Source organism: Equus caballus, chromosome X (assembly GCF_041296265.1).
Source record: "Equus caballus isolate H_3958 breed thoroughbred chromosome X, TB-T2T, whole genome shotgun sequence".
Taxonomy (NCBI): domain Eukaryota; kingdom Metazoa; phylum Chordata; class Mammalia; order Perissodactyla; family Equidae; genus Equus; species Equus caballus.
Window position 1 is genome coordinate 117,042,632 of NC_091715.1, and position 14,093 is coordinate 117,056,724.

The following is a 14,093-nucleotide window of genomic DNA, read 5'->3' on the forward strand; positions in this document are numbered from 1 at the left end:
AGGACTTTTGAGACAAAAGGACCACCATATTCTAAAAATAAACTATGACTTGTTTTATTGGTTATGCAAAGCTTACATGAAGTGACTGACAACCCGTATGAGTCATGAGTTTGGGCTCCTTTTGCTTTCCACAAAATGGTAGGCCTAGTGTTGAGCTCATAGATACTTAATATATACAAGGAATATTATAGTGTATAGACTTCACGTGAATAAAGGTAGATTTCTCTTTATTATGATAGAGGCCTGAGATATACACCATCATTTCATACTTTCCAAACAAATCATTTTCCCCATTACCCTTTAAGTACTTTATAGTATTTTTATCTCTGATGATACTGGAATTATTTTTTTTTTGGTGAGGAAGCTTGGCCCTGAACTAACATCTGTTGCCAATCTTCCTCTTTTTGCTTGAGGAACTTGTCGTTGAGCTAACATCTTTGCCAATCTTCCTCTATTTTGTATGTGGGGTGCTGCCACAGCATAGCTTGATGAGTGGTGTGTAGGTCCGCACCCAGGATCCAAACCTGTGAACCCTGGGCTGCCGCAGTGGAGCGTGCAAACTCAACCACTACACCACTGGGCCGGCCTCTGAGTGATGATTTTTAATTAAACTATGGGGGACTCCTCTGCAGGGAGGTTGGCAAAGACTTCCGAATTTCTTTGTATGCCAAAAGAAAGCTAAACTTTTACAAACACATGCTCTTCACTTAACCACTCAGATATACATTGAATGCATCAATCCAAGTCAGCTGGCACTAAAAGGAACACAATATTCTTGACAAATGAAGGAAAAATTAGTGGAACATCATCACCAGAATCTGTGCTTTCAGTAACTTTTCTAATACAGGTGTGTCCTGCTTGTAAGCAAGCCCAACAAGGGTTTGTTTAAATACATTGCAGAAAAATCTGGGTGTCATAAATCAGATTTGATACACAAGCAATCTTTTAGCTACATGAAAAAAAAAAAAGCCAAGGCGTCTAATTTATATTTTGCTTTGAATTCAATGTTTTAATTTTGAGAAGAAGATCTAGTGATTGAAATCACGCAAGGAGATGGCCTGGGGCCTGCTAAAAGTGAGGTTGGAATTTCCATAGCATTCAAGACAACCAGAAAGATAAATACAACTTTTAGAAGAAACTTCAAGTTTTCGCTCATTCACATCCCAGTCAGTGGGTCTCACATTTCTGGAATTGATTAGACCTGTGTTGTCCAATATGGCAGCCTCTAGCCATGTGTAAAATATATTCATCACAATCATGATAAATTTTCATTAGACCTCCAATCTTCCCAACTCTCTCCCCAATAACAGAGTGGGGTTAGGGTTAGTTTTCAGTTCTTAAATGTATGGTGATCAAATCTGTAACTACAACCTCAGTGGTACTATTTTCTATGTTACTGATTCAGATTTTTATCCACAAGACTGGGTACAAATAAGTTCAAAGAGACAGTATATTATTTACAACAACTAATATTTTATAAAGGAATACTCATGTATAAAAATACAATCAAGAGCATCAATTTGCTTTCAGAGGCAATTGTTACTTTAGCATTTACCACAAAGTCAAGCAATGGAATGCATTCCCTGATCTATTTATTACAACTATTCCCTGCTGCACGAATATAATTGAAGGTGATAAATGCCGTAGACATTTTTTTAATATATTGGTGTTAGGGACAAGGTGACACTTATAAATTGGGTGTCACGCTCAGTGAGATACTATTTATTGTACTCACACTGAACATTTGATTTGTAGTAATTGCATCTAAGAACATATATCTAAGATATATGTTCTATATATTAGAACATATAAAGAGGTTTTATTATTTTTCAAAAATAACCCTTCATTTTAACCAAAAGCCTCAATAAGGAAAGATAAATTAAAACAAAGGGTTTCCATACTACTCTAATGACCAATAAGATGAAGCCCGAGGCCCTCTTGAGGAAATTCTCTTTCTAGTTTGCAAAAGCTGTGGGAGACCATTAACATCATGAGGTCAGTTACAGGAAATATTGATCTCTAAAGTGTCATGGTCTTACACCTTATGGAGGCTTATGGATCTGACTTATAGCACATGTAGACCCAATTATAGGACAAGTCAGCTCCAAGTATTTCACACATTCATAAGCACAGGAGCTATTTTGTCCACCACTGGATAAAGCTTCTGGGTAGCTACTGAAATCAGGCAAATAGTATGGTAAGCCAAAGTGAATGGTGAGGTTAAGGCCTCCACACCAAAAACAACTGGATGTGGTGCAACCATGAACATAGGAAAAATCTCAGAATTTGAACAAGTAAACAAAAAACAGGACAGACTTAATTCAGGTAAGTGAAACTGCCAGACTGCCAAAAGAAGTTCTTCAAAGGAGACTTCCATGGGACTCATTTGCCCAGCAGGAGTAAATAAATCTCAACTGATACATTTTTATCCAAGCCACAGGTGAGAGCTTGATTCACCGGGAAACAACACAGTTATGATATTACATTCTTCGTAATCACCATTCAAACTTCAGTATCTGCATAGAGAAGTACAGAGAGTTACACTGAAATTGTGTGTGCTAAGGAACGCCCCTAACTTAGCTCCCAGGAAAATTATTAACTTTTATAAGTAATTTTCATTTTTTCTCTCAGGGATAGAGTTCAACTTTCACTTTAACATTGGTTGGGAACGTTTCCTTTGTTGCTTGGTTGCATGTTTTCAGAAGGCAAATCCATTGGCATTCAAAGAGGCTTAGAACATAAACCAACATTAGAGGCAATAAAAACACATAGCTAAAAGTTTAACTTTAATCACAAATTCACAACTAGAGATTTCATTTGCACATCTTAGAAAGCTAAAAAGACATGTTAAAATTTTTAACCAACCAGCAAAAATATGTGCCACACAGATTTTTAATGTTCATAATTTAGAATTTATCACATAAATATATTTATAAATATATCCCTTATTTGCAAAATTATTACTCTTAAAACATTTCTTTCCAATACATTTGAAATTTTCATGTGTTTTAAGGAAAAAACTCCATCCTATTTAAAAATGTATTACTCAACTTTAATGTGTGATTAAACCAGTGTCGCCAAATTAAAAAAAAACAACATACTGCTGTGTTGGATATGCAGTTGTTACAACAAATAATGACAACACATGTCCTATACCATCATCATGTACGTGCTCTTGTTTAATTTATTAGTCATTATCAGAAACATTTGGAGGTAAGAAAACCAATGCATCATTGAAAACATGGCCGAATGCCCTAAGACGATATACCCCATACATCATCACATGCATCTGATTAGGAGTCAGTCCATTAAAAGTAACGGCCATATCTGAACAACATCCTTCTACTACCAGGTTGGGGTGATTAGTCATTGCCTCTTTAATAAAAAGCCCAACAGATTTGGTATTAAATACATCTTTTCCTTCAGAATCTTCTGCATTTTCTGCAAGGACTCCAGCGTATTTCAGGCAGACTGCTAGCTGCTTATCTTCAGATATCTTCCAAATCATCCCTCCCTGTTCAGGGCACTTTTCAGGGATACTGAGAAGGTGGTTAAGTCTTTTCATTGATTCTATACTTAAGACAATTCCTCCTTCCACACTCACATATTCAAGGTCTCCAGATTTTACAGTGTGGCCTAGATAGAAAGGTTGTGATGGATCCTTCTTTAACAAAAAGTACTTTAAGTTTTCAATAATAGCAAACGTAGTGGGGCGTGCAAGAAAGAACCAGTTGTATTGGTTTCTATAGTTATCAAAGGCATATTTGTAAGCTTTTCTCATCATTAACCACATATCATTTGTTTCCATGTTAATTGACTTAAACACTTTAACGTTTTCAGAACTGAAGAACTCTGCTTTGTCACAGTGTTTGGTCCAAGTTTCCTTCACTGCAGCCCAAAGACTCACATCTTTGGGTTTTACAAGGATGATACAGTATACCCGAAAGCTCTTACTGAGCTCCATGCGTTCATCCTCCGAAATTTTCAAGATATCTTCTTTATTAGGAGCTTGTAGGTGATGATGCTCATGGTGGTACATTCTACTTCCATAACCAATCCTAACATGTCCTAGTATAGTGATCAAGGCACAGAAAATGCTTCCAAGCATCACACCCTTCAAAAATGAACTGCTTTCAGAAAGCATTTTCCCTATAAAGAAGAAAAAGATCCTTAGGATACATAACAGAAAATAATCAATCTAGTGATTTGATTTGGTATTCTTTGTATACTTACATTTTTCTCTTAACATTAAAAAAAAGGTTTCCAAGTTTGAAATCAAGTTAGTTCCATATAGTACCAAGGAGTCTAAGAATCTGTAGCTTCCAAAGGTATCTGATTACCATTCGGTATAAAGTGGAACTTTGCAGTAACACCTCTATGCAGTAGAATTTTCTGAGAGGTTATTTTTACACTGCATTTATGGAGATTTAATTAACCAATACTAAATCAAAGCATTAACCTTAGAAACCAATGTTACAGAGGTTGTCTGTCCATCATTCTCTTTAAAGGAATTTCGTTTCACAAACTTGCATTATATTATTCAAATATCTCTGTATATATAAATGGAGTTTTACATCAAAACCTTAAATTGAACAGATAAAACCACTTACAATTGGCAAGTCACCAATGGTATCTGCGCTGGCATTTCTGTTCTCAACCTAGTGCTTTATTTAACTGATGGCTGCTGTCCCTGGGTGTTTTGAGTACATCTAAAACAAGTTTCTTAAGATTGATATCATATATGTTAATATTTACCTTTTTGTTTCTAAGACTAAATGGTTTCCAATACAGTATCCCATAATTCCATAACTGATGCCCATAATGAAAATAGTTAAATTATTTGTATGAGAACTAAGTCAATACAGGCATACCTGGGGACCATTAACAAACATTTTTATTTCCCCCAAAGGCATGTTCTTATTCTTTGGGGAAGTAAAAACAGAAAAGTCTACACTTTTATTTCAGTTAGAAATTAAAAGAAAAGCCAACATTAAATACAACTGTTGAGATTTTCCCAATCTCCCCTCTATCTCCACAAGGAATGTTCTACTGAGCTACTTAGATTTTCCCTTTGTCTGCTAAAGTTGAAAGGGGCCTTAGAAGCTACCTAATGTCATTTCTCTCATTTTACAGATAGGGAAACAGATGGTCCACAGAGGTTAAGTAACTGACCCAAAGTCACACAGTTAGTCAGTGGCAGAACTGAACTAGAAATCAGATTTCTTGACATCAGTTTAATGCTTTTTCTATTACAGAAAAATGATATCAACAGTGCTTCTAACAATATTATTGAGAATTTAATAAATGAGTTACTGAATAATCTTGTTTTCCTACAAATGGGAAAACATATGTGGGATGTGTTAACCAGAACGTGAGAGGTGCACCCAACATCATCTTACTGCTACAAGGAAACCATCCCTTAGTTTTCTTCCAGAGGAAATGGATTTTGACTTCTACTAGAAAGACAACTTGTGGAATGGCTTGGCAGATGTAATTCCTGAGTGCGGATGGGGAGGGGGGAAAGAGACAGGATGGTTTTCCTGTGTGACTCACAGAACTTGGTCAATAAACACAGCTCTAAGAAGGAAAAGAGAACTGACAGGAAACAAGCTCTGCTTAATATCAGAATTGTCAGATGCACTCTAAAATTAATTTACATAGGATTTTGGCATTTCATATTACACAATTTTCGTTATTTCTGGCCAATATATGATAACTCACTCGTCTCTCTTAGCTTGATAATAGCATACGTATACCAGAACTTTCTTCTTGACGAGGATACTACTCATGCATGGATCATTTGCACACTTATTCTAAGGAGATTTTCTTTCCCATCAAGGGAGGCAAAAAAATCTAGCACTGGAGACGCACATGATAGCATATATGGTGCAGAGGAGAGGGAAACTTAAAACTGCACACGGGCACAAATGAGGCAGAAACTACCAGAGTGGATTTTGAGATGAATCTTTTTAAAAGGTGAAGGTGTTTGGGGTGGAGTATGGAAAAGGGAGAAGGACGAAATTGAGAGAAAAAGTGAAAGGGAGAACGGTCACCTCTCGACCCTGAGGGGCCAAGGGAGCTCCTCCAGGAAGGCGGCTCTCAGTCTCCCCTACTGACTATTCCTCCCATTGCACCTGCCCTGGCACCCGGCGCGGAGCATGCTGGGAATGGGCCAGGGCCCAAGCCTTTCCGAGGAGAGGGGCAGGGTCGGCCCGCTCCGGGCTCGCTCAAGGTGCGGGCTGACGCCCCGACACTCACCCGCGTCTACAACGGCTCAGGGGCGGGAGAGCGCAGCCGCGCACGGTTCTCCTCTCACGTTCGCGCGCCACTCGGTTAGGCTCCTGGTGGGGCTGCTCTAGACGCCGGCGGTGTCCTCTCGTTGGTTTCGCTAAAGGTGGGGAGGGCCAGGAAGTGGAAGCCGCGGCGGCGCGGGCAGCGGGGCGGGGCACACGAGCCCGGGAGCAGGCGGAGCCGCCGGCTGGCGCCGACGTCAGAAGGGCCCGCGCGCACGCAGCGCGCCCTTTCTCCCCGCCCCCTGCTGAGTTCAGAGAAGCGCGTCCTGCTGGCGTGGCCCGCACGCCTCCGTGTATCCAATGGGACGCTCAGAGAGGCACGCGTACGACCCGCTGACGCCTCCCACTCCTTCACCTTCCGGATGTGGAGGCTGCGGGAGCGCGGTAGAGCATTGCTCCTTGCTGCGTTTGTGTCAGATCCCTCAGTGGTTTCTGTAAAGCACATCTGCGTCATTGCGTCCTCATATTGACAAGAGGGTGCTCCACCCAGTACTCGTGGGCTGGGACCAAAACGCAAGCCACTGAAATAGTCATCGAATTATGAGGGCGAAGATTCGCTATGGTTACTGGAATGGCATCTGAAGCCCCACTGTCTGGAATCCAGTCCTGTCTTCACCGCGTCCTTTGGTATGCTGAGAAAGTTACTTCACCTCGCTATGCCTCAGTTCCCTCCTTTGTAAAGTACAGAAAGTAACACAGTAGTGCTATCTCATAGAAGATTAAATGAGATGGTACATATGACTCCATTAGCAAAAGACCAAGCATAGAGTAAGCATTCACTAAATGTTGGTTGTTATTATTCACCCCTGTATCACTAGCTCTTAGCCTAGTGCCAGTACGCAGTAGACAATACATATTTGTGGAATTAGTGAATGTTAGAGCTACAGATGAGGAACCAGGACCAGAAAGGATAAGGAGCTTTCTGAAGCCCAGGTCTCCTAATTCCAAGTGCTTTCCGCTAAACATGTGATCTGTCTTTTAAAATTCATTTTTGTGGCAGAGAGGGGTTTTTGCTAAAAAGCACAAATTCTTACAAATATTTAAAGTGTGCTGTCTCTAGGTTCCATCCAAATAACATTGAGTGGTGACTTGGGCCTGAGTTCCTAGAGACACATATATTTCAGTAGTATTGGTGAAGACCAGTTTTAAGTAGACTGAAGGTTTCAGGAAGCACTGAAACAATGAACAAGTAGATTTTAGGCAATTACTATCCTGGCAGCACTACCCTAAATTCTGGAGATCATAGTGGTGAACAAAATTAGCCCCCTGCCTTCATGGAGCTCTCAGTCTAGCAGGGAAGAAAGACATTCACAATTTATTACAAATAATTATAATGGTAGTATATTCTCTAAAGGAATACCAAAATGAATTTTGGAACTGGAAAGAAACTCAAGACTGCAGAGTATCTCCACTATATTTTGTTAAATAATATATATTGTCTCTTGTCACATATATATAAATATATATGTATGTATATATGTGTACATACATGGTTAAGTGAAACGTTGCAGAATAGTGTGTATAGTATGATTACACTTTGGTGAAAACAAACAAAGTTTTATATGTGTGCACATACATTTGTTCTGTTTGTATGAGCAGGGAGAGGTACGGAAGGCTCCTCAGCAGGCTGTTTGTATTGATTACATCAGGAGCTTGCGGTGTAGGTGGTTAGCTTTGTCTTTATACACCCTCATAGTGCATTGTTTCACTGTTTATAGCAAGCATTTCTTACTTTTGAATTTGAAGAACAGCAAATAAAGGGATCTTTAAAATTAGAGGGACAAAAAGGATAAGAGGAAAAGGTAGCGATAAATAACCTTTTAAAGAGTGCAGAGAACCAGTCTCTCCCTGCAAAAAGGGACCAAGGAAGGATAGACAGAAATGGCACTCAGAATTCAGAGACAGTGACAGGGAGACAATTTAAAATGCTTCTTTCTAGTACAGGAAGGTATGCCAGACTGGGAGGACTGATACAGGGTGCTCTGATGCAGAATAAACCACGGCATTTTCAACACCAAAAGCACTGTTAATAACAGGTTGTCTAAGAACCCCAGTTCTCTACTTAAAGCAGAGCTTAAATATACTTAGCATTTGAAGTAAAGTTAGCGAGATGATTGGCTTGTAGTTAGGTGACTGCATTTTTAAAAAACACCATTCCACACTGTAGCCCTAATTTAAAAATACATGCAATTAGTATCTTTTAAAATTAAAAATATGTATACTCTTTGGCCCAGCAAACCCACTTCTTATAATCTCTCCCCCAGAAATTAAAGAATGTAAGGCTAAATGTGTAAGGGTAAATGTGTCATTGTTTATAATAGCAAAAGTAGGAAACATCCATCGGTAAGAGAATGGTTGAATTAATTATGGTGCATCCATATAGTGGAATATTAAGCATAAAATAAACAGCTTATTTCACTAACCTGCACTAAACACTTCATTAAACACACGAACCTGCACCTATGCGGGAAGGTTGCTTTTGAATTTGGTTGCCTTCACGTACCCAGCAGGTAATGCAAGACTGCATTCAAAATGACAACACTGCATCTTTGGTAAAGCCCTCCTGCCAAGTGCATGCATTATTCAGCATGAGAAGTCATTAATTTCTAGTAATTGGTGATTCGCTTGCATGTGAGCACTCAAATTTTCGAAATCTGTCCGAAGGCCTTTGGGAAATTAACATGGCTTTCCACACCAGTTCCCTGGAATAATAAATATTGAAGGAAATCAAAGGTGGATTGTTTTCTGCAGAACATCTTTTTGGAAGATTGAAAATGTCTTCCGTGTTTACCAAAATTAAGTACCTATAACATATGTACCTTTTCTGCCCAGAGTTTCACAACTCTTCATCTTCAATAAACAGATTCCCTTATCTGAGCAAATTCACTTTTGTTTCCATTTGAATGTACTTTAGTCCATAAATGAATCTCATTTGTGTTTCCAGGCATATTCATGCTTGCAGTCTCATTTCAAAAATGTTTTTCCATTTGATGGCCATCTGAGAGCCTTCTTTTTTTTTAAATTAACAAACCCATTTGCCAACAAATATATATTGTGTTTACAGTACATCAGACACTGTGCTAGGTGTTGTTTCTTTAAAATTTTTTTTGTGGAAAATTTCAAACATATACAGAAATAGAAAAGTGTAATGAAATCACATGTACTTTTTAGGAAGCTTCAACACCATCAATTCAAAGCCAATCTTGTCACATCTATACCCCTTTACCCCTTCCACTTCCCTCCCTTCCAGATTATTGTGAAGCACCTCTGGGACATGATATCATTTCATCCATAAACATTTCAATATGTACCTATAAGAGACAAGGGCTTCTTAAAAAAAACCCATAATACCACTAGACAACTAAAAATAAATAATTCCTTTGTATAATCAAACATCCAGTGTTCAAATTACCAATAGTATCACGAGTGTCATGATTTTTTTACTATATGAATCAGAATCTAAATAGTCTACACATCGTGATTGGTTTTTGTGTCTAAGTCTCTTTTTAGTCTATAGATTTCCTCTCTAACTCTACTCCTTGATATTTCTTTGTTTAAGAAGTCTGGTTGTTCGTCTTGTACATTTACCCATAATCTGGTGCACACAGCCTCATCTTGGTTCCTTTAATGTTTCTCTGTCATTTGTGTTCCTTATAAATGAGTAGTTGGATCTAAAGTAGGATTGCCAGATTTAGCAAGTAAAAATGCTGGGCACCCAGTGAAAACTGAATTTCAGATAAGCAATGAATACTTTTTTAGTATAAGTATGTCCCAAATAAAATGTATGGGACATACTAAATATTGCATGAGGCATGCTTACTTTAAAAAAAATTATTGTTTATCTGAAATTCAATTTTAACTGGGCATCCTGAATTTTATCTGGCAACTCTAACCCTAATCTAAAAGCTTTGTTTGATTAGCTTCAGTTTTGTTTTGGGGGGAGGGCAAAACTACTTCATAGATGGTGGCATGTGCTTCTCTCAGGAGTCACATAATGTCTGGTTGTGTCTCTTTGTGATGATAGCTGCCATTGATGCTCAATACGTAGATCTGTGATTCATTTGGGTTACAATATAGTGATCTTCTAATTTTCCAAGTCATTTTTTTATTGAGGTAACAGTGGTTTATAACATTATATAAATTTCAAGTGTGCGTTATTATATTTCGATTTTTGTGTAGACTACATCATGTTCACCATCCAAAGACTAATTACCATCCGTCACTGTACACATGTACCCTAAAACCCTTTTCGCCCTCCTCTCTTTCCCCTTCCCCTCTGGCAACCAAGGCATATTTTTAAGGGGAAGTTTGGTGTAGTGATTAAGAGGTCAGGTTCTGGCATAGGAAAGACTTGGTTTGAGCTCTGGCTGAGTCACTTCCTAGCTGTGTGACCTGAGGCAAGTTAGTTCACTTCTCTAAGCCTTAGCTTCCTCATCTGTAAAACAAGGCTAATAATAGTACTTATCTCATAAGATTTTTTGAGGATCAAATGAGTTATGTGGAGGATTTAGAATAGTGCCCAGCACACAGTAGATGCTCATAAGAGCTAGCTATTATATCTAATGAGACTCTTGAATAATTATGGCCTTTCAAATTCAAGATTTTCCACTATTAAAGACTTTAAATCCTCTATTCAACAGTTGTTATATTTTCACAAATTAATAAAAATAACAGTAAAAATTTATCAAATGAACAGCCTCTCATATTTGTCCAGTGCTTTGCAAGTTAACAAAAGCCTTCTTCACATGCATCCATTCTCGTTTGATCCTTATAGCAGCCTTTTAACCAGAAGGACTGGTCTTATTCATTTTTTACATCTGAAGAATCTTGGGCTTAGAGAGATGACTTGCTCAAAGTGTAACACAGCTAGAAAGTCACACAATAGAGCAGGGACTGAGTCCTAGTCCAAGGCTCTTTTGATGGAAAACATTAAGTGAGCAAAATCGTGTGGTTCTCCCTCTGTGCAACGCTTTCATTTCTTGGTTCCAGTGACACTATCCTGTTTTCTTTTTTCAACCTTTCAACTTCTTGTTTCTTTCTCAAACTATTCCCTCCCCATCTTCCCATCCCCATCCTTGGTGTCTCTATCTCCTCTTTGTGAATGTAGTTGTTCTCCAAGGTTCTATCCTTGGGCCATTTTTATTGCTATATTCTACCCCCGTGATATCTACTCAATAGCATCATCTATTCAAATAACTTCACCGGGAAGTTATTTCCCTTCCAATAAGGGATTTCCTCTGGGAAGATGATTTCCAAATCTATATTTCTGGCCTCTACCTCTTTGTTGAATTTTGGACCCCAAATTTCAATTGCCTGCTTATCTCCATCCTGCTTCAGACAGAATCTTACATTCAGTCGATCTGCTTATCTGGAATCTGATTTTAGCAGTCAACTATACATAAACAAACAAGGAGATGATTGAGGAAATTTGAATACTTACTGATGACATTATGTATTTGATGACATTAAAGGCTTAATGTTATTTTTTTAGGTGAGATAATTTTATGTGGCTAGAGGGGCTGGTCCAGTGGCATAGTGGCATAGTGGTTAAGTTCACATGCTCCACTTCAGCGGCCCAGGGTTCATGGATTCAGATCCCCGGCACAGACCTATGCACCATTCATCAAGCCATGCTATGGTGACATCCCACATAGAAAATAGAGGAAGATTGGCATAGATGTTAGCTCAGGGCAAATCTTCCTCAAGCAAAAAGAAGATTGGCAACAGATGTTAGCTCAGGGCCAATCTTCCTCAACAACTACAAAAAAGAATATCATTTAGAAATATATACTGAAGTTTTTATGGATCATATGATATGGTGTCTAGGATTTAGTTCAAAATAATCCGATTGGGGAAATGAGAAATAGGTAAGGGTATTGAAACAAGATTGGCCATGAGTTTATAATTGTTGAGTTAGGTAATGAGTATATGGGGTTTCAACATCTGATTCTCTTTACTTTTCTCTGTGGTAGGAAATTTGCATTATGAAAATTTTAAAAGCTTAAATAGGTCCAAAACCAAATTGATCAACCTTGCCTGCATCCATCTCCCAACAATAATTTTCTTATTGATGTCCACTTGCTGGCCCAGTGGTGCAGCGGTTGAGTTTGCACGTTCCGCTTGCGTGGCCCGGGGTTTGCCGGTTTGGATCCTGGGTGTGGACATGGCACCGCTTGGCAAGCCATGCTGCAGCAGGCGTTCCACATATAAAGTAGAGGAAGATGGGCATGGATGTTAGCTCAGGGCTAATCTTCCTAAAAAAAAAAAAAGCATAAAAAAAAATCCCACCAAATCAGTAAATAGTATTTTATAAAAAAAGTCCCCTTATTTTCCCAGTCGCTTATGAAAACCCAGAGCTCTCTTTGTTTCTTCCTTCACCCTGACCTCTGTGCCCAATCAGTTGCTAAGTCAGGCCAGAGACTCCCTTCACAGTGAATCTTACTTCTGTCCTTTCTTTTTCATTCAAGCCACCACCACTCTAAGTCCCTCATTCCTTCTTGCCTGAACTAGTGTAATGGCATTCCTGAATTTCTCCCCATTTCCAGTCCCTCCTCACTCGATGTGTATAAAGCATCTAGCATAGTGGATGGTAGTTAGCCCTCTCCCTTTCTCCTGAATTGTGAATTCATCTTCCTTACTGCTGCCTGCTTAACCCTCCGATGATATCTCCCTTCCCTGAAGAGACTGCTCCTCGCTACCTTTCAGCGTTGCCTTCCTCCCTGTCCCTCTTGGATCCTGCAACCTAACTGCTGCCTCCATTCCACCCCAACTGCCGTACTTTGTGGAGGAAGCTTCTGTGTCTGAATAAAGACTGATTTCTCAGTTCCAAAGTTAGATATAAGAGCAGGTTTTTTCCTAGCTGTAGATGAGTGGAGCCTTTACATACAGACAAAACAGGCATCCTAAGTATGAGTAAAAGAGAAGCAAGTTTTAAAGCTGCTTCTTGTCCCCCCAACTCAGTCGAGAAAAAAAAGGAGGGTCTCTAGTTAAGAGAGATCAGCTTCTAGATCCAGGCAGAGTAGGGTAAATGCTGATGGCGAAGAAGGAGCTGGGTGGATATTCCAATTGGCCAAGGTAGGAACAGCTAGAACTGCCTCCAGTGGGCGTCAGCAGTATGGATTGGGTGAAGGTCCTGTATCCTGGGGCTGTCCCAGAGAAATGGCTGTAGAACCCTTGCTTTTTGTGGCCTGGCTGAGTGTAGTTTTGTCTGTTATGGAGAGCAGCCAGGCATTCAGGGGCTGGGCTGACCAAGCAGAAAGAGCACTTTTATCCTTTAAAAAGAAAATGCTGTAAGTCAATCACATTCTTACATTTTAAGCATAATACTTGCAACTAAAACGAAACTGCTGTATTATAATCAAGATGCGTCGGCCTGTTTTATATTTAAGGCCCACAGGCTTCAACTAATTTAGGGGACCATCTGGTGAGAAAGAGAGAAAGTCTCATTGCAAAGTGTCATTTGTTTGCAGGCTCAAGTCTCAGAAGGGATCAAGCCTGGGGACCAGCTGATATCCTGTGCCAGTGTCCAGTGCTCCTGACCCTACCACTTAAGTAGAAAGAGCATGGCTTTGGAGTCAGACAGATAAGATTCAGTTCCTCCTCCAGCATTCACAAACTGGGTGCCTTGAGCCACAGGACTTCTGAGGTTTGTTTCCTCATATGTAAAATGGGAATTAGATTGTACTTGAAATTGTTGGGGAGATTAAAGGAGATAACGTCTCCCAGAGGGAGCTAGAACTATTGCTTCCTTTCCTGTGATGCATAACTTCATCTTCCATCTTGTTCCCTCTGAGCCTTGTT

General features: G+C 39.3%; 1 protein-coding gene across 1 annotated transcript; it reads right to left on the reverse strand.

The window, feature by feature from the left end:
• Positions 1-210: 210 nt before the first annotated feature.
• On the reverse strand, positions 211-6,395 carry C1GALT1C1 (C1GALT1 specific chaperone 1). The gene is made up of 2 exons (XM_001501102.7): positions 6,259-6,395; positions 211-4,149 (listed from the first exon to the last, which is right to left on the reverse strand). The coding sequence occupies exon 2, from the start codon at positions 4,142-4,144 to the stop codon at positions 3,188-3,190; it is 957 nt and encodes a 318-aa protein (XP_001501152.1). The 5' UTR covers positions 4,145-4,149; positions 6,259-6,395; the 3' UTR covers positions 211-3,187.
• Between the last annotated feature and the right edge of the window lie 7,698 nt (positions 6,396-14,093).